This window comes from Vigna angularis, chromosome 4 (assembly GCF_016808095.1).
Source record: "Vigna angularis cultivar LongXiaoDou No.4 chromosome 4, ASM1680809v1, whole genome shotgun sequence".
Taxonomy (NCBI): domain Eukaryota; kingdom Viridiplantae; phylum Streptophyta; class Magnoliopsida; order Fabales; family Fabaceae; genus Vigna; species Vigna angularis.
In genome coordinates this window covers 15,907,915-15,929,669 of record NC_068973.1, presented here as the reverse complement: position 1 = coordinate 15,929,669, position 21,755 = coordinate 15,907,915, and the positions used below count along the sequence as shown (strand labels likewise).

Sequence of the window (21,755 nt, the reverse complement as noted above, 5' to 3'; positions counted from 1 at the left end):
AAGAAAAATAAAGTAAAAATACTAGTACATTGAAGAAGTATCTTTAGTTAAGATATCACAATTAAACTATTTAATTGCAAATAAAGAACAATATATATTTAACAAAATATATTACTGCATAACATAAGTGATTTACCAAGCCGCAATGGGCTTAACTAAAACCATACACTAACAACCATACACTAACAAACTATATATGACATGTATATACTAATATTTTACTTCAATAATAATAATAATAATAATAATAATAATAATATTTATTTTTTCACAGTATTTGACGAAATCTTTTTTCAGCTTCAATAAAATATTTGTAGAATGTTTTAATAAAATAATAATAATAATAATAACAATAATAATTTTTTATTGAAAATAAAAAATCATATGAAAGTTTATTCTTAAAAAACATTTTGATATAAAGAAAATTTTCTTAAATTTCGCCTCTTAAATGATAACACGTAGAACAATATGTTTTTTAAAATTAAACTTAGAAAAGAAAAGGACATATATATATAAAATTGTAATTTTATATTTAAATTTAAATAAATATAACGGGCAGTATATATACTAATAAAAATACATTTGAATTTATTATCTATTAATAAAATATATAGTATACGTTATACACGAATTTATTAAGAACAATAACGTGCGGTATATATTGATAACAATGTTTTTCTTATAATAACAATAACATTATTATTAGTATTTATTATTATTATTATATTCCAATTGAAAGATTAAAAAGTTAAAATTCTAACATTACGAAATTCTAAAGATTACTCAAGGGGTAAAGCAAATTCATGGAAAACAAACCAAGGTCCATATCATTTCTTCCCTTTTATATTTCAATAAAGGTTTAATAGCCTATTTTGTTTTCAGTTTCACTCTAATATGTCAAATTAGTCAATCCTTTAGAAAGTGCGTAAATTGCGTCCTCATTTAATAAAATTTGCGTCAATAAAGTCCCTTCCGTTAAATCTTTACAAAACGATGTTAAATTTTTTTTCTCTCTTCTACTTTTCTGTGCAACAAAGGTTTTTGTCAGTATTGGCATTGAAGTCGAAGAAGCTGCAGTTCGATCTGGACCAGGTGGGGGTGCAGTACATGGGCATCATATCCACTCCCCTCCACGACCACTCTCTCCCTCTCCATTCGCCTCCTCTTCGCCGCCACCAACCCCAACAAGGTTGACATCCGATACGGCCAGACCAACTTCACCGTCATGTACCGCAGGATCCCCCTTGACAAAGCCATCGTCCCCAGTTTCTTCCAACAACCCCAAGTCACCGCCAGGTCATCGCCATCATCGTTGTCGATCGCGTCAATCTCTTCCAGGCCGACGTCGCCAACTTGATTCGCAACGCCTCCCTCAACGACCACGTGGTCCTCCGCGTCATGAACTTCGATTCCCCTGGCGTTCAAGTAACACACCCAGTCCCTTCTTCAATTTTTCTCTTTCCCAATTTAGGTACCTCACATTTTTACTCTTAAACCCTCATTTTCTTCGCAATTTTCTTTTTCTTTTTCTTTTCAAGTAAAATCGAGGGTTATTATGCTTCTTTTGTCATCTCTACCATGGTAGAGATTGAGAGAGTTAGTGAGAATGATGTGTCGAATGCCCCAGGGTAAGAATCTGCTCTCTCTCGAGTTTATAGCAATTGATTCTGGCCTTTTTGTAATTGGATCCAAATCCTAGAGCTTTTCTCTGCTGGGTACCTTGATTCTAGGTTTAGGTGGGGAAATGATGGGAAATTAGGGCATAGGTATGGAATTTTTCATCATTTCTAATGAAAAATTGTTCATTGTTGTGTGCATATGTTAAATTTTCACTTTGAGCTTGTTTGGTCATCTGGGTAGGTGGTTTGTATGTCATCTCATACCCAGTTAGATGTAATTATGTAAATCCTATGGTTGTGTTATTGTAAAAATTGTATAAACTAGGGATTAGGCTTTGGTGAAAGCCTCGACCTTTGGTTTTCATTGCCTTAATCAACATTAGAAATGTTTTCTACTGGTGTCACCATCCTTAGCCTTGTTCCAAGGGAACTGTTATTGTCTTCAAATGAATACCATACTCCACTGCACTTGTCATTGGATCATGAGTTTATTTTCATATTTCTCTCCCATTCTGGATCCTTGACTCTAATGTGTGTCCTTCCATACGATACCATTGAGTCGTTGAAACTCAAAATCAAAAAGGTCAATGGGCTTCCTTCATTGACAAACAAACAAAAGTTGGTTTGTGATGGACGAGAGCTAGCACAGAGCAATTCCCTGTTAAAGGACTATGGGTTACGGAAGGAAATGTTTTGCATTTGGTGATTAGGTTGTCGGATCTCCAGACCATTAGTGTGAGAACCTCTTTTGGAAAAGACTTTACCTTTCAGGTGGAGAAATGCAGGGATGTTGGGTAAGAAGTATAAAATGGGTCATTTAGTCAATCCCTTGGTAGCCTTAACAAGGATCAAATTGACGTTCTCCTAGGGTACAACAATAACAATAGTTTGTTTCACTTCCAACGATAACTTTCTCCCACCCCTCACACCCTTAACGAGGATCCTCTATTTTTTTTTTAACTAGGCAAAGGAAGAAGGTTTATAAGTCCATGATTTATAAAGTAGTATGTATTCTTTTATATAATATATCTCTTGCATATTTTATATTTTAAAAAAATTTAAAAATTTTATAGTGATATCATAATTATTATTTTTATAGGAAAATTTCTTAAAGTAACTAAATGCTAATATCTTTAGCCAGAACGAATAAACATACTTATACATATTTATACATATTTAAAGTAGTTACATTTACGTGAAGTCATGAAGGAAAATGACCAATGATTTATTGTTGGGAAATCTTATCATGATTCAAATTAAAATACGGGTGCTTATCTATGCACCTCTCTATTTTTTTTTATCTTTAAAATTTTAATTCTCTCATTTTCATTAAGAATTAACCGTTTGAAAATCGATTAAGAATTTTATAGATTTTAAAAATATTAAAATTTTATTTGGTTTTCGAAGGACGAGGTCTTAACTAAATTTTAAAAGTGGATTTAGTAAGATTCTTTATTTTTTTATTTTAGTTTTTTTCTTTTTTTAATTTAAAATAATAATAATATTATTTTTTAATATTAAAATAAATAACATTTTTTAATTAATTTTTTAATTTTATTTTTTAATTTAAAATAAATAGTAGCATTTTATTATCTAGGTAATCTTAGACACCTTATCTTGGTGACACTACGTCTTCAATATCACTTGTTTTTATAGTTTTCTTTAGGGTTAAATATGTTTTTCGTCCCTTAAGTATCACACAATTTTGGGTTTAGTCCCTACTTGAAATTCTGATGGTTTTTAGTCCTCATAGTTTTGAAACTCTTACTATTAGTCCTTAAAATTGGACGACGTTAACTTTTAGTAGATGTGGCAAACGGTGAGGCCACGTCTTATGCCAACTTGCCTCTTCACTCTCTGCCACGTTGCTTGTGCTTGAGAACTTCGTTCGTCTTCTCCGGTAGAGCAGAGCCTAGCCTCCATCGGACCAGCCGCCGTGCCGGACCTTCCGCTCAGTCCAAGGCGTCGTCGGCGACACCAATCGCCACCGAGGCCATTGCCGGCTACAACGTCGATTTCTCCCTCCTTGCCTTTTCTCCGCGCGGGAGAGAGAAGCTCTCTCGTTCCTCCGCCAATCGCCGCCCGAGAGAACCCAGACAAAACCAAAATTACCCGACACCATTACCCGACCTGTAGACTCCTTCATAGTATTCAGAATTACATCTGCATATGCCCTCTTCAAAGCCACCATTTCCTGCACAACCAAATATACTGTTACTGGAAGAACCACAATTATCAAAACTCAATCACATAAACATAAACACACAAAACACCAAACTTTCCCTGTTCTTCTCTAATAAGAATTTGAATTTTAAATCTATGTTATACTGAAATTCAATACAAACTTTTAGTACCCTAATTTTCAGCATTATCATAGTACGCAACAAACAAGGTCGCCCAAGAGTTGAAGTCCCTAACACGCATTTTGTCAAACATGTGGCGTGCATTTTCAAACAGGCCACAAGACACAAACATAATGAGAATCCGATTGAGGAAAGGCAAGAGGGGTTTCATGCCGCTCTTGGAGATGTAGGTGTACAACTCAATGGCAGTTTCTGGGTCACCGAAAACAGTGCACTCTTTTATCAATGAGGTATAGATGTCAACGGGTCTAGGAAAAGGTAGAGCGTCCATCAAGTGCAATATGTCTGAGGTTGTAGCCTCTTTTCTTTTCTTTTTCTTTGGCTCCTTCATGGTGAAAGTAGTTGTTTGAGGAATGAGGAGACGCGGAAAAGTGTGAATGGGGTAGCGCAGCAGCGGTGGTAGAAGCTCGAGTTGATGGCTGGGAGAAGGCAAACTACTTAGATTGTTGTTCTTCAGATCAAGGTTTTGGTCGAAGAATAGGTGGTGGGTTGCTACTGTTGGTACAGGTGCAGTGATGCGTACCATTCTTCAAGCACAAAATCACTAAGGTTGGATCCCAATCCGAACTGCGTCAACTCATCCATAACCTCTCTAAATTTCCTAGCCTCTTCGGCGTTAGTCCCATCATGTTCTTCCACATTGTAATAACGTTTCCCACACACCATTCTCATCACAGTGTTGAACGTTAGGTATGCAAACAGTGGTCTTAGTTCCACTTTCGTGAAATCTTTATTGGAAGCATCAACAAGTTATGTAGCAGCCTGATGGTCTCGTCTTTTCGAATTCTCAGAAAGGAATTAAGGCGGTGATTGGAGAGGATCTCCAAGGTGTTGATGCGGTGTAGGTTACGCCAGTGATCACCGTAAGACGAGCGTTAATCAAATGTAGAAGATATGTCTTCCCTGACTTCCCTATTGATTAATTACTGAGAAAATTGAGTTTGAATTATTAAAGCACTCTAGTGTACCGTTACTGGAGCAATTGTAGAGTGGTCCAGGAAGTCCGTTAATGGTGTAGGCATCAGAGACATTTGGACCACCCGTGTGAAGAACTTGTGCATGTTGGTATCAAAGATAATTTTATTATTTAAAACTTCACAAGTTTCTGAAAATTCAGAAAATTACGATGCTCCAATACTCTGGATTACAAGAAGAGAATAAAAATTCTCACTACAAAGAACACTCGCAACCTTTTAGTACAAATTCACAATACGCAACCTTTCTCTCAATTTCTCTCCTTTACGGTGCACACGACACAAACACTTATTTTCTATTTCTTCCACACATTCTCACTTTGTTTTCTTCTCTGCACCGTGCCATTCCCTTGCATATTCCTTGCCTTTTTATAGTTGAAGAATACCACAACATCCAAAGAAGAAAACGATGCATGGTCCAATTCTTAATTACTTTTGGTGGTGCCATCATTTCTTTCTTCTATTATTATATTTCTTTCGGTGCATTTGTCTTTTCTCCCTCCAATTATTTTCTTTCTTTCGGTAGATATTATCTTAAAGCAGACAAATTACTTTTAGTGGTTTTAATAACAACACACTTAGAAAACTTAAATATTTGTAGAGCCCACGATTTAAAGTTTATCTAACAGTGCAATCACTACATGACGGATGTCAACATCTGTGGATCCTCGATTCTTAAACGGATGTCAACATCCGTGGACGGATATCGACAACCGTTTGTCCTTCAACGAATATTGATATCCGTGTACGGATTAACATGTTTTAAAAAATAAAAAAGGTTAATTTTGTAATTAAAAAAAATTATTGAAAGTTGGAGAGGTGGAGAGAGCAAAGTTGGTGATGGAAGGTGGTGGTGGAGTGAGCAACACCCTATATTTAAAACCAAAGCCTATCAAAACTTAGAAAGACGTCACCTTCTAACTATAACTTCATTCCTATATTTCCATTAAATCTGAAGTTGGAACCGATAATTGTTCATCACTTTAGTGCTACTCAAGCATCAACTTAACGTTCAAGGAAAAATTAAAAGCTTAGTTGGACCGGGTCACTGTGCTAAGGCCCAAATCGAGTGGAGTCAGGCCCATGTATCAGAGGAGCCCATTAATATAAACATATTCCCTCCATCCGGTTTCCCTCCTCGAAAACAAATCGACGATGGAAAGCGCGGACACGAACAGCGAAGTGGAAAATGACGCAGAAATGAAGCTCTTGAGAGACAAATTCAGGCTCTCTGCAATCGCCATCACCGAATCTCAAGGTTCAATTCTTCTTCTTCTTCTTCTCACGAATGTCATTTTTTCATTCGTTTGAGATTCGAGTTCTTAATTATCATGCACGGCAATTCAATTATGCAGCAAAACATAACGGCATGACAGTTTCAAAAGTCGTAGTCACTTGCATCGCGGACTTAGCCTTCAAGTATACAGGTAACAAACATCACTGTCGTTTCGCTGCACATTCCTTTTCTGCCGGCACCTTGTTAGAATGAACTTAAACAGCACCGTCTATGATAATCGTGTGATTGCAACGTGTATGACATAATGTCCCTTACGAGTGTATCAATATAGCAGTGCATATATCTTTTGTTTATATTTATCGGTTGCCACAGATTGTTTTAGGTTTTATTATATGCGATTGTTGAGTATATATAATGAAATTGAAGGAAACTGTTATGTGAGCAGAGGGTGTGGCTAAGGATCTTCGTCTGTTTGCTCAACATGCGAATCGTAAATCTGTAAATATGGAAGATGTGATACTCTGTGGTTAGTTTCATAACCTTTGAATGTTTTTCAAGAGAACGAAAATGAGTTTTGTTTATATCTGTTTAATTTTGTGTATTTTGGTATAAAGCACATAGGAATGAACATCTATCTGGCTTGTTGAGGACGTTCTCCAATGATTTAAAAGCCAAAGATCCTCAATCTGAAAGGAAACGAAAGAAAGAGACCAAAAAGAACGACAAATGAACCGCTTAGCGCTTATGCCTGATGCACATATGGTCCGTCCTGTAAACATAACTTGGTACCGTTGGAAAAATTTATGTATATTTTCTTTCCTATCTATGTTTTTGGACTTCGTTAACTAGAGCTGGAAACTATTGGTCCACCTTTACCATTTATGCGTGCCCTCAAACTTAATACCAGACACTATGAAGTGTGTAATTGAGTTATATAATTTTAGGGCAAATTTTATATGTAGTTTCTCCTAGTATACTATTTTAAGAAATATGAAAAAAGTTTGTTGAGAGATGTCCGTTTACTAGAGCAGATTTCGTCTGATTAGTGTTGTTGATCAGCATAATGCTAGGGCGAGTTACCAAACTGAACTGGTTTGGCATAGTGATGATACTATCTAATGGTTGGTTATTTTGTAAAAGTGGTATTTACTGAAGGTACATGCAAACATGTGGCAAGAGATGTTAGAACTGATTGTTTAAAAATAAGGGTAAAAAAGGATAGTTCCTGGAAAACAGGGTGTCATGCTGAAACTTAAAAAGCAAGGGGCACCATGTAAATATCTCATCTCATCTTAGAGGAGTGGTTGTTCATAATAAATTCTAAACTTTAAGTAGGCAACAACAAAACATTGAAATACTCAATATTCTTTCTTAAGTTTTTGGAAATCATTCTATAGACTTTAGTTAGAAAGAACCAAATCAAAATAGATTCAATATCAATCTTTATTTTAATTTATGTCAATTTTCAACCTCTCAAATCCAATTTCCCAACTTCTCATATTTTCTACGCCTCAAAAGTTTATCCAAATATGAGCAATTTTAAATTTCATATTTTTTCGTATAGATTTTCCATTATTCAATCACTACTATTTAATTGCACCATATGGCACTTTAAAATTGATACTAATTGGAGAAAATCTAGTGAAAATGATCAATAAACAAAACATGGGTGTTTATGAATCTCAAATTCCACTATTTTACACTCAAATTAGGTTACATAATTTTATCCTAAAAAAGAAGAGTTATAAAAAATAATAAAAGGTTGTTTCAAACTAGAGTCAATTATCATATTCTAAATATGCTTTAGAGTTTGATGAATTTTTAAGTTAAGAGGGAGTGCATTTCTAAATTATTTTTCGTTTGGAATTTTTACTAATGTGAAATTTTTGAACATGTTACCTCCACAAATTCCCCCTGCACTCTCATAAAGAAACGTCCACTTTTATTCTTTTTGGATTATATATTTTCGAAGTTAAAAAATCAGATTGTATAATCTGAGGTTATTTGACTTCTGAATTATAGATATATGATTAGAAAGTCATTTTTACTTTTATACATCGAAAGTCATTTTTACTTTAATAATCCGAAAGTCTTTTTTAAGGAGAAAACTGACTTCTTGATTATATAATATGAAATTGTTTTTGGCTTCTTGCGTTATTCGAAAGTTATTTTAATTTCCGGTACAGGAGAAATTTATAAAATATCTTAAAAAAATATTGTAGTTGATAGTTAATTACTTTTGCTCCTAGAAATGAGAATTACAAAATAGAGCAGCTTGAAATGAGAATTACAAAATAGAGCAGCTTAACTCATTCATGTTTTGTTCACTTGAATGAATGTGAGGTAGAGTATTTGAGAGGATTTAAAAATAAATTTTTTTGTTGTTTATTTGAGTAAATTTGGAGATAAGTGAGAGTGAATTTGGAAGTAAATTTTTTTAATCTGTCAAATCAATCAAATCCTAATTCTCACCAACGTTGCTTCCAAATTCACTCTCACTTACTATTCAAGTGAACAAAGGGTTTAGTATATTCTACCTCTGATCTATCATAATTAGCATGGGCTAAAAACATTGGATTGTTTCGCAAGAAAGCAAATTGACGGATAGGTCACCAAGTTTGACATTTTTTCTTTTAAAATTACATTATTAGAAACATATATAATCACCTAAACATTTTTAGGCCTAAAGAGATTATCAACGTCTCTTATTGGATGAATTAAGAAAATTATTATTTTAGTATTAAGTTAAAACATATAATTGAAGTTTAATTTTTAAAGATTTGTAATTTAAATCATAATTAGATTGTTATATCTTCGAATGCTTAGTTTTTTAACGTAATGATGTTTTTGTTTGAATCCGAAATTATTTTAATCTCAAATTTTAAAAATGAATAAATATAATTTTTTTAATTTCATTTTGTTATATATTTTTTATTTGTTAAACGTGTTTTCCAGTTAACATTGGAGCGGAAACTATGTCAAATAATGTTAACAATTCAAATGCTAATACGAAACGTGTTTGACACGTCGAAATAATTTAAAGTATTTGGGTTCAAAGAACTATATTCATTCGTTTTTTAAATTTAGGGACTAAAATGTATTCAAGTTTTAGACTAAGATGAATTCCATTTTCGTGTCAAAATTCTTAGACTAAAAACTTATTTAACCCTTAATACAATTCTAGTCTTTTAAATTATAGATTCTTTAATTTAATTTTAACAAATCAATTTTAATATTTTACACATTTAATATAAATTTTAAAAAATTTAAATCCATACTAAATTACCTAATATATGATTTGTAAGAGATGTCAATTTGTCTTTAGGTATGTGGGTTACTTCTAACTCACTGTTAATTAGTCCTCATTTTTATTGGTCCATCAAATAAGTTGATTGAAAAAATCTTTGATTAAAATGAATTTGATCATACTATAAGATTTTAATTAACTCTTAAATATTTTACAAAATAGCATGAATCTTTAAAATATTTTAAATCACAAATTGGATCTCCAAATATTTTACATAGATCCCTAACCCAACTTGTCGACTAGGCTAAACCAAACCAAATTAGGTTAAACCAAATTGAGCATTGTCTCAATTTGATTCAACCTTAAGTGAAGTTGACTCTACTTGGCCAGAGTTGGGCCCAACCTATCTTAGCTAGAGTTAGGTCTAGTTCAACTTGACTATAGTTGGACTTGACCATCATGGTCATCGTATTTGGCATGACTCGACTCAATTTGAGGTGGACTTGACTTAACTTTTAGCCTAAGTTGGGCCTTGTTCGACTTGGCAAAGTTGGAATCAACCCAAGTTAAGATTGACCCATCTCAGCTAGATTTAGGCCTAGTTTGACTCAGCCATAGTTGGGTTGTCCTTCTTGACTAGAGTTAGGCTTGACCTAACTCAGTCAAAGGTTTAATACTTGACTCGACATATCATGAATTGTATCTAACTCAACTTAGCATGAATTGGACTTGACTTAACTTAGTTTGAGTAGGGCTTGACTTGACTCGACCAGAGTTGGGTCTATCCCGTCTTAGTTAAAGTTGGATCCAATTTGACACGACAATAGCTGGGCTTGACCTATCTTATCTAGAGTTGGGCTCGTCTTGACTCAGTCAAAGGTAGACCTAATATGACTTGGATAGGGGTGAGCCTGACATGACTTAACCAAAAGTGAACTTAACTCAACTTATCATGCATTTAACCTGACTCAACTCGGTCAGAGTTGGACCAATTCGACTTGACCATAATTGAACTAGACATAATTATGTTAGAGTAGGACCTAGTCCAACTATATTAGTGTTAGGTATTTGGCTCATGTTGTGTCGACTCAACTTAGCTTATATTTGGCCCAACTCGACTAAGCCCGTGTTAGGCCTAATTTGATTTTGTCTTAAGTGAGCCTGATATGTCTCGGTCTGAGAGAAGCCTAACTTTACATGAGCCAAGACAGAGTCGATCCAACTCGGGTTGAAATAAATATGAACCAACTCAGTTAGAAGTATGTCCAATCCAACTTAGTATATAATATTTGCAGTTTTATTATAGGATTAGAAGTTATAAACAAGATTAGTTTCCTTTAACTAAATTTTTTTGTATAGTAAGGTTGAAGAGAAACACTAAACAAAACACCAAAATTTCCTATATCATTTTAATAATTCAAAATTGTAGTCAAAATTTAAAATTGTAAAATTTAAAATATATTTATATTTTATATTATATAATGTAAAATATATTTTTTATTTTGTATTTTAAAATATATAATTCAAAATATGAAATATCGTATTTTGGACTGTGTATTAAAAAATAAAAAAACTTACGAAAGGTGCAAATCGAAATTATGGAGGTACATGAAAATATGACCCAAGATGTGAGATAAGGAGGGAGAGTGAGTTTTGAGTGGCAGTTGAGAAATGAAGAAGAAATTATAGATAAAACTGGACACACAAACTTTTTGTCTAAGCTCCCCTACCCTCCATATTTTATTTCACACTATAAGTCTTCACTCTTCAAGCCCATGATAAGTCCACTTCTACTTTTACTATCTTCACCCCTTCATTAAAACATTTACAAAATATATAATTAAGTAATTTAAAATTAAATATAATATAAGTATAATTATCACTTATAAATTATTTGGTACACTTATTTATTATATTAAAAAAACACATGTCCTTCCTCTCATTATTATGACTTCCAAGTTGTTTTAAAATTCAAGTCTAAGCACTTTCTTTTGTAAAGGTGATAAGTTAGATGTTAAAACAAGTAAAAACAAAAAGGCTACATATCAGTGTAAAAGGATTTATAATCTAATGGTTTAAACCCTCATTTCGTCTTCGTATTTGTGTGCCAATCTTAAGTGGATCCTAATTTTTTTTTCGGTCTTAATCGGATCCATAAATTTGTAAAAATGAGCCAATTAAGCTCTCTTCGTTAAGTTTTTATTTAATTTGTTATTAAGTTTGTACAACTGTCCAAACGTCGCCTCATAGCCCTTGGCGAAAAACCTTGCACCAATCAGCTTCTTGTTACAGTTTGATGGGTTGAAGTTCTTACTCTCTCACACTCACCTTTCCTGCAACACATCCGACAGCGAGAAGATCACACTACTCTACCAGTTTCAAAGGAAATCAAATTATACCCATTTATACTACCAACAATGATATAATCATTAAGAAAATAAAAGGAAAATGACAAGGAAAAAGAAAGAAGAAATTTGTTTGTTTCCAATCCCTTAATAACCCCAACAAATCTTTCAAATTGAATGATGAATTCACTCATGGAGTTCTCTTGCTTTGCTTCAGAGCCAACAACAATTCAAAAGGCTATCCCACAGAAACTGATTGTGTTCATGAAAACAACCCTAGATTGGCTTGGATTGCACATTTCCCACCACTGCAACCAAGATAAGGCAGGGTGAGGTCGAGGCGGCGAGGACTCTATTGAGGCAGCAAGGCGGCGAGGACTTTGTGGAGGCGGTGAGGCGTATACATGACAACATCGACCTCTTCGACGATGCCCACGTTGTCATCGACAACGACGCCACCCCCCACATGCGCCTCACCAACCCACCCCTCCCTTTCTTCCTCCGTTCTCCTCTACGTCCCTAGTATAACTTCTTCCAACGGTGGCCATTCGCTGCAGGTTGTGAGTATCTATTTGTGGAAGCTTACATTGAAGAAAGTTTCAAATGGGTTGCAACGTGGGTGACGTTTGTGGTGCTGTTGTCATAGGTTATCTGTTTCCTTTTGTCGTTGTTGGTTTATTTTAGGAGTGGAAGCAAGTGAGAGGTTAACGAAAATGGGCGTTATCGTGAATTTGGTGACATATTTAACTGGTACCATGCATTTGGGCAGTGCTAATTCTGCCAACACGGTCACCAACTTCATGGGAACCTCTTTCATGCTTTGTTTTGCACGGATCAGTTCGATGAATCAGACAAAGGGGAGAAAAATCAAATGATAAAATTCTTCAACTGGTTTGTGTTGGGGACTCTGACAGCAGTTACCGTTCTGGTGTACATTCAAGATCACATAAGGAGGTATTGGGGTTATGGGATAAGTGTGTGTGCTATTCTGGTGGCACTTACGGTGTTCTTGTCTGGTACAAGGAGGTATCGGTTAAAGAAACTGGTGGGGTGTCCCCTGACCAGATTGTGATGGTGTTGGTGGCAGCTTGGAGGAAGAGGCAGATGGAATTGCCCTCTGATGCGGTCGGGCTCGCTCAAGAGGCGATTAACGGAGGAACGAGAGAGCTTCTCTCTCACGCGTGAAGAGAAGAAGGAGAAGGGAGGAAATAATTACATTTAGTGCCATGTCAAACACTTTTTATTTAAATAGCAAATTCCACGTAATATAATATTTATACATCAGCATATAATGTGTGCACCACGTCATCAGAGTTAAACGGCGTCAGTGAAAACTTAACGGAGATGACTTAATTGACTCAATTTTACAAGTTTATGGACCCAATTGAGACCGAAAAAAAAAACGATGTCCCACTTGAGATTGACCAACAAATACGATGACCAAATGAGGGTTTAAACCTAATCTAATTGTCTAAAAACTTTTGATAGTGTAGTTTGATTTTTCTTACGTATTTATTTATTTTTATACTTTTGGTTTCAATTCCTCTTTTTCTGTATTATTTTATGCATTTTATGTTTTTTAAGCTTTCATCTTTAGATTTTTCTTAAAAAAAAAACGAAAGAGATTAAAATTGAAAGGACTGATATTTCATAAATTAGAAAAAAAATGTAAATATATTAATAAAAAATAAAATATGCGCAAAATTTATTATTTATCAGCTATTCATGAATTCTGTATTTTCCATCTCATTTTTACATAAATATAGCAATTTTACTAATAATATACTGTATTTAACTTTGTTTATATTAAAAATACCAGTAAAATTCTAAAATATTAATGTCTTAATATAACCTAAGTGATATTTTGATGCTACTTATATTAATTATTTATATGTTATACTTTTTTTATGATTAATAGGTGTATAGTATGGATCGGTCAATCGATCAAGGTCACAATATTTTGAGTTAATATTAAATGTTGATAAATTATGTTGGTTAGTAAAATTATACAAAGCCTAAAAGCAAAAAAGAGAAGCTAGATCATACAAATTCAACATAACCTTTGTTGACATGAGCATTAATGTAAATTATTTTTTATTTCAAAAGTTTCATCATAATTTTAAATATAAAGATTTTTCATAGATTGATCAGTTATTAATGTGATCGATCGGTTAAACGTCTAGTGCAACTATCTATTCCAAAAATATATCAACGCAAATAAGCACAATAATTATATTAAGGTATGTTTGAACAATAATTAGGTTATTTTAAGTAAAAATTCACTACAAATAGTATAAATAAAAGGTTTAAGTAAGGTAGTTGATTATATTTATTATTATATTTAATACCCTTACACTCGGACATTTGCTAAATTAAGCATTAAAGTGTTTTATGACATATCATGGAAACTTTTCTAAACAAATGAAAGACCTTGAAGATTGAGCAAACAAAAGATAGAAATAACAAACTAATACAACCAAGAATGAAGAATACTCTACCAACCTTATATAAAGAATAGAAAATTTTGAATAATCATTTTAAGCTTTTATACCTTATCTAATTAATTTCCTTTTTCATATGCAAAATTTCAAATTTAAAATCTTTAAAATTTGAATTTTGTTTCCATTAAAAAAATATATTATAAGAAATAAAATAATACTTTAATATAACATGACAAAAATGTATGTTTTGGCATTGATATTTTCAAAAAAATATTTAAGAATATTTGGAATCATTTATTAATTTATTTTTTTATAAAATATAAAATTATAAGATTATGAGATTATAAAATTATAAAATAATTTTAAAATAATACGTAATGATATGAAAGTAACATGACAAAGACAAGATAAAAGCTATATTACGTAATTAATCGAAAAATTATCCAACAAATATTCAATTAGAATAATATTTTAGAATTGTAGACTACACAAATTTAATAGAACCTTAACTAAAAGGTACAAACTTAAAACTAAATGAATTTATTATTATCTTTTAATTATTTTATATATAACTAGTGAAAACACACGTATTAGACACATGTGTTTTTACTTTTTGTTATGATAATTTATTATTATTACTAGTGAAACCACATATTGAGAAATGTGTGCTTATATTTTTTAAATATTTATTATAAATAAAGTATAATATTCATTTGTATAATATATTTTTTAAAAAAGATTATATTAATTTTCTTTAAAAAGTATAATATACCTTTCAATGAGTTTTATTAATTTCATATGAAACATATCATACATAACTTTTTCAATTTTAAAGAATTGAAAAAAAGTATGTAATGTATGTATGACACATTAATAATATATAACGTATTGTAAAATATTAAATAAATAATCATAATCTCACACGTGTGATACTGCTCCTTAAACTATTTTATTTTATTTATTTATTTATTATTATGTTAACAAATATCAAATTTTACTAATATTAAAATTGTGTCATATTATTATATTTTTACAATATTTTACATTTTTCTCAAAATTAAATATCTATTTATAGAATAGTACAGTGATTTTACCATATCAAAACAAATTATATTTAAAACTTTTACCAATAAAATTTTATTATGGTTTTGTTATACTTCAAAGTATTCAAAAAAGGTTCCAAAACTCTGATATTTAAAAATCTTTTAGAATTTACTTGTCTATTCTTTAAAATTAAAGTGAGCTTTCAAAATTTAGTAAAAGCATATTATTTATTATTTATTATTTACTATTTATTTTTATTAGGCTTAAATACTAATTTAGTAATTGAAGGTGTAATTGAATAGTATGATTATATAATTTATTTTATATATTAAATCTCTATTGTTAATATTTGTTAAACATATTTTCAATATAAATTATTAAATATCTCACCTTACCCCATATATAATAATTATTAAATATCTCACCTTACCCCATATATTTGTTAATTATTAATATTTGTTAATAATTGTTAAACATCTTTTCAAATATCTCACCTTACCCCATATATAATAATATTTATTATTAAAACAGCGAAATTATTAAATAAATTGCATACATAATAAAATAGTTTATTATGGTAACACATATATTCATAAATTATGACCTTCATTATTAAAATTACTTTATTATTAAATAATATTATCAATATTAATATTGTCCCTAAATAATATTACCAATATTAAAACTACAAAATAAAATTATTAAAACTTTTAAATTATTAAATAATATTTAATATAAAATAAAATTGTTAAATTGTTTTCTAATGTATGAAAGTGTCTATAACGTTAATATTTAAAAATAATATAAAATTATATTAGAAATGGAAAAATATGAATAATAAATGTGTACATAAAAGAGGGTATAGTTTTAAAAATTATAACATTCATTATTTAAATTACTTTATTGTTAAATAATGTGAGAACCTGAAAATTAGAAATTAGAAAGGTGTACGATTTTTCTTTAATCACCAGTATAAATAACTTTCAGAACATTCTGGTTCATTAGCTCAATCCTTTTATTTCTCTCTAAAACTCAGATCTTCAAAGTTTTCTGCCTTCTCTCTTCCATTTCTTTTCACTGAGCCATTGGATCTCCGATTAGGTAGCGCCCAAACATCCGCAACATAGAGGACTTCACAACTGACCGATTCATTTCGGGTCCTAGGCTGGTAAGTTCTTACATGCAGTTCTCCATTGTTCTTAAACTAGGACATGCATTCTTGCTGGTAGCACGTGCCTTGTGCTTTCCCTTTTTTCCTTTTCTACTCAATCCTAGCTCTAAGAGTTGTTTCCATCATAGTTTTGGTGGTTGTAGGGCACTGTTTAGGTTCTTCACCAAGTAGGGGACTGTGGAAGCGGTGTTGTGAGCGGGGCTGTTCAACTCCGAGGTAAGGGGAGCTAGGTCTTTCTTAAATTTTCTTTTATGAAATGTGTAGATGTGCTGAACTTTGTTTGACCATGCTGTTTGGGTTGAATTTATGTTTTAAAAAGACTTTCTGTATGACTTGAACTCCATGCTGGAAATTGTGACTGTAGATTTGGTTGGGCTGAGGTGATATTTGAAATATGATATGTTTAAGGTATGAGTTTTGTTAAATGAGGGTTCAGATGGAAGGTAAGGGAGTATACACTGTGTTGAGTGAACTATTAGGGTTTTAGGTCACTTTGAGAGGAAGTGAGGTAGTGATTTTGAGCATTGGAGGTCGAGTGCAATTGGGCTGTTTGGGTAGCTCAGATAGGTCAATTTTGACTTGTTAGGAACATCAAACTGGTCTAAAACGAGTTACAAGTGGTAAAATTGAATTTGGGTCACCAAGTTGTTGATTATAGTGTTCTAGAGTAGAAATTGATTCTAAATCACTTTAGAATTGTAGTAGGAACGTTTATAATCATCTAGACAAGTTTAATTAGGTGTAAAACATGAATTAGAGGTGTTAGAAATTTGAGAAAAGGCCTAGAAATGGTAAGGGTTTGTGTGAGTGCATAATTCTGCAGAATTCGCGTTCTACAAATGATGCAAAGTCGTTATGCGAATTGTCTCGCATAGCGAGTCCCTACAGAGGGTGCTTTTTGTTTGAGTCATTCGCTGTGCGAGCTGGTGTGATGTGCGAATGACTGGAGGGTGCTGCTCTCTGTCTGGTGATTCACATAGTGAATCCTGTCACTATACGACTGGTGATGGTCTGGAACTGCTATTATTTAATTCAAAAGGCGAGATTGGGCTCATAGCGAGGCTTTGGGAGGGGTAGTCTCTGTCTAGGCTCTCGCATAGTGACCTGGGTGCGCTATGCGAGAGATTTGAGGCCTAGTACCTCTGTGAGTTAATTCGCTCTGCGAGTAGTGTGCGCTGTGCGAAAAACTCTCAGTCTCGCTGTGCGAAGGGGTGCGCTGTGCGAGACGTTCATGGTTTTATTCTCTATCTCCTCTTTTGTATTGTTTGACATAGAGTTGAATGTTGTATGGTTTGTGAAGCATGTGTTGGAGCATATTGTATTGTATGATGGGATTCAAACATGTTGTATATTGTTAAGGTGAAATTGTATGAATATAAGAGTTATGAATGATGTTTAAAGTGGAAAGTGTGGTTATTGGACATAATTCCTTGATCTTCAAGGAGAGGATCCATGGTGGTGCCCTTGGTGTGTTTTAGAATGATTTGCATGGAAGCTCAGTCTTGGGGGTTATCCTGAAACTATAATGGTTCATCATTCTCAAGTAGAGAGGATTGAACCATGTCGTGAGTAGTAGCAGGAGGTCTTAGTCTTGGAGGCTTCCAGTATGCTCCAAGGCACGGTACAGACTAACCTCGTGAGTGTGGTAGGGTGAAATCCATTGGCAACGACTTTGCAAAGCAGTAGAAACCACCACGAGTGCATGACCCGCCATAGCTCGACAATCATTCTAAGTCCGGACGAGTCAAATTCAAAGTGCAACAAGTTATGTTTGTGTAGTCTAGTATATCTGTCTTTAATTACATATTGTGTGTGATTGTTATAACATGATTTTGTATACCTAGCTCACCCTTGCTTCTGTGTTTGTGTCTTGCTTGTGTGTGCTTTTCTTTTGCAATGATCATCCACTTGGAGAGCAGAGGTAGATGAGGTACCCCTAGAGCAGGCCCTGGATGGTGATGATGCTGCAGCTTAGTTTGTTTAGGATTTCTTAGTTAAGTTATATTATTTTGAAATACTCTGTTATGAAGAAAGTTTTAAATTATGGCTTCTTTTGGATGACTGTAATCTTAACAACTTATCTGCAAGTCTACTCCTAACTATTTTGTTATATTACATCTAATGACGTCAATAATATGTATTTTCTATATAATCTGGGACGTTACAAATAATATTATCAATATTAATATTTTCATAAATAATATTACCAATATTATAATAAAAAATAAAATTATTGAAACTTTTGATTACTAAATAATATTTAATAAAAATAAAATTATTAACCCAATTATAAGTGTCTACAATATGGAGAAAATGTGTAATAACCTAGGAAATAGAATATTAGAGTTGATAGGTGTTTTAAAATAATGAGACCGATTATTTTATTTTAAAATGATTAAATAATATAAATATAATTTTCTAAACTCGTCTCATTACTTAAAACACTATTTATCTCTCTAAATCTCTTTCTCTTTGTTTCCTCTCAAATCTTTCTAAGATTTATCATCCCTTGATCATCTGTTTGATGATAAAAAATTCCTAGGAGATCACAACTGAGTTATCTCTACACCTAGCTGATCAATTTTTGTCATAGAGTAAATAAGTTTCGACACCTTTTTCTTCTTTTGTTCCTAATCTGCTTTGGAAGAAGCAGGTGTCATTGCATGTTTAATCTTGCTTCTTCTACTCGTTCTTGGTTAATACAAGGTTATAAGGACTTCGTCCCCTTCCAATTTGGTGTTTCGTAGGTTTGTCTAAAAATTTCTTGCATTTCAAGAAATCGGTGATGTTGAGATTGTTGATAGGGGAACATAAGTTTAGCTTAACCCACAATCTCAGTGATATATGAGTTTTTGATGATGACAACACATAATTAATAACACATGTGTATTCTGTGTTACATGTTCTATGTTTACATGCTATATGTTTTAACTTAATGTGCTAAATCTGTTAAAGCATATCTGAGAACATGTTTGAGTTATGTTTGTGTGGTTCATTGCATATCACTGTGTGAAATATGTGACTTTATATGTGTATGCATGACATATGTTTTTAGGAAAAGAAAAATCACAAGCACTATAGTTGAACTTTAAATGTGTGGCAAAACAACAGTTTTTAGTCGATTACATTATGGGATGAATCGATAAAACTCGTGTGTTTCCACAAACTCTTTTGAAGTGTACTGTGAGTTTTTTCAAAGAGAAATTTTTTCAAAACTGTGCAAAAAGATTTCACTTAATCGAATGCATGCACTCTGTATTTGAATAAGTTAGTTGATGTTTGAAAATCTGTTAAATGCTGGTAACAACTAACATAATGGTCATATTTTTAAATATGTTGACCAAACATTAAATGATAGTCAATTGCATTAATTGTACATTCAATTATTTGTTTGAGTGCTGCTAATTCTGTTATAAATCATTGTTATATTCGATTACGTTAGTAGCTCAATCGATTAAATTCCGTCTGATATGTATTATACTATAAATTGACGAAAATTTGAATTATTGAAGAACTTTTGGTGATTCTAATAATTTCATATCATTTACAGAAAGTTTTGATCTTATAGAAAGAGAGGAAAAACTCCAAGAAAAAAGATAGATCGTGGTGATCAACAACTTGTGATTTCTTGAAGAGCAAGACTACTATGTTTCAAAGACTGATCAAATATGCACATTTGGGTGTTATTGCGTGATCAAATTCTGCAATCTCTTGAAGATTGGTTTGAGTTCCCTGTTGTGACTACAGGAAAAAGAACGTGTGTGTTCTTAACTTTGAGGGTGCCTTAAAGGGGTTAGACAGTAGGAGATGAGATTATTATTGCTAGTCTTGTGTATTGCCTATATTTTGATTAGAGGGTTAGAGAGATGTTTTACATTTTTGAAGTGAGGTCTTACATAGAAACCTTGTTGTAAAAACCTTGATCATTGTAGTGCATTTGCTTCCCGTGGTTGGAAGGACACTGAATGTAGGCAGGTTGGCCGAACCAATATAAAAACGCAGTGTTTGAATTTTCTGATCCCTACTCTCTTTTATTCAATCGATTACTTTTTGTACTTATTCGATTAAGTTTCTGCTGCATTGAAAATCATTTACCTTGCAATTCAAGAAAAATATAAAAACATCATTTATTTTTGTGGAAAATGATTTTAAAAGTTTTTTTTTTACACTTCACCAATTCACCCCCCTTCTTGGTATGAGAAATTGAGCCATTCTATTTTAACAGGTGAGACGTCATTAGAGTTGGGATTTTCATTGTGAGGTTACTAGAGCTAGATCCTGTTAGATTATGTTTGTGGTGTGAAATTTATTGTCTATTTGGATTATCAATTTATTTAAGTGAAAATTTCTAAGCTATGTTAATACTATTTGTCTTTTTATGATGATAATTGATTAGATGAATGTTGAATGTTTGGTATAGAGTGATTAACATGTTGTTGTTGTTTTGATTATCTTTGATGAAGATGTATAATGGTTTGAAATGAAATGGAAAGTGTTGGATTGAAGACGAATCATTTTTACTTGAGGTTTTAAGGCTAGAAAGGAGGTTTTGATAGATGAGTTAGAGAATTTGGGCCTGATGTGAGAAAACTATTGTCTAGGTGTTGTCATGAGGTAATTTAAAACTTGTAGGAAGTATTTTGTGATTGAAATCTGATATGTAATGAAAAGGTAGTTCATAGTGGACGTTTTAAAGTGTTTTTAGTGTTAAAAGGAAGGTTTTGATTGGTGAGATTTTGAAACAATGAGTATAAACTTTTTTGAGAGGTTAAAGGTTTGCTATTAGACCTATTAGGACTTGACTAAGCTGTTCAATGCGAAAAATTTGGTTTAGAATGGTTAGGATCATCTTAGGGTGAGTTATTAGGTGTTTTAGTTCAAATTGAAGTTTTGCAGGGTGGAAATTTGAAATAGGCAAACTGTGAGTAATTTGGGTGTTATAGTGTGTTTAAACTTGGTTATGCAGTGAGTGGACTATTATATAGACTAGGAAGTGTAGAATTGAATTTGGGTAGCTTAGAGGAGTGATTTTGGTTTCAAGGGGTCAATTGGAGTTATAGTGATGATTTCTGAAGTTTCTCAATGTTTAGAAGGTCCTAGGAACCATTCAAAGTTGTAGGGAAAGTGATTGAAGTGATCCAAAAAGTGTAAAGTTGTGCTGATACCGCCTGAGTGCCCAAACATGGCGTTGAGCGTTAGAAAACAAAAGCTAGGACGTTGAGCGCTAGCTTCTGGGTGCTTGAGCGCCACCTTGGGGGCTTCAATGCTTATGTTTTAAATGTTTTATGATAATTGATTTGGTTTTTATGCACAT

At 32.5% G+C, this 21,755-nt stretch overlaps 2 protein-coding genes across 2 annotated transcripts; one reads left to right on the top strand and one right to left on the bottom strand.

Annotated features, from left to right (window-relative positions):
* Window positions 1-3,974: 3,974 nt before the first annotated feature.
* Window positions 3,975-4,508, bottom strand: LOC108330400 (pentatricopeptide repeat-containing protein At1g31790). Its single transcript, XM_017564886.1, has one exon. It carries the CDS (start codon window positions 4,506-4,508, stop codon window positions 3,975-3,977), a length of 534 nt encoding a protein of 177 aa, XP_017420375.1.
* Window positions 4,509-6,099: 1,591 nt separating this feature from the next.
* LOC108331284 (protein MHF1 homolog) lies at window positions 6,100-7,199 on the top strand. Its single transcript, XM_017565935.2, has 4 exons — window positions 6,100-6,214; window positions 6,312-6,383; window positions 6,639-6,719; window positions 6,808-7,199. Exons 1-4 carry the CDS (start codon window positions 6,112-6,114, stop codon window positions 6,921-6,923), a joined length of 372 nt encoding a protein of 123 aa, XP_017421424.1. The 5' UTR covers window positions 6,100-6,111; the 3' UTR covers window positions 6,924-7,199.
* Window positions 7,200-21,755: the final 14,556 nt, after the last annotated feature.

What these genes read in the sequence shown, in the direction of transcription:
- LOC108330400 (XM_017564886.1), bottom strand. Translation starts at nt 4,508, where the DNA reads ATGGTACGCATCACTGCACCTGTACCAACAGTAGCAACCCACCACCTA.
- LOC108331284 (XM_017565935.2), top strand. Translation starts at nt 6,112, where the DNA reads ATGGAAAGCGCGGACACGAACAGCGAAGTGGAAAATGACGCAGAAATG. An exon ending in CGCCATCACCGAATCTCAAG is followed by an intron (nt 6,215 to 6,311) that starts GTTCAATTCTTC and finishes TCAATTATGCAG; the next exon opens with CAAAACATAACGGCATGACA. An exon ending in CTTAGCCTTCAAGTATACAG is followed by an intron (nt 6,384 to 6,638) that starts GTAACAAACATC and finishes TTATGTGAGCAG; the next exon opens with AGGGTGTGGCTAAGGATCTT.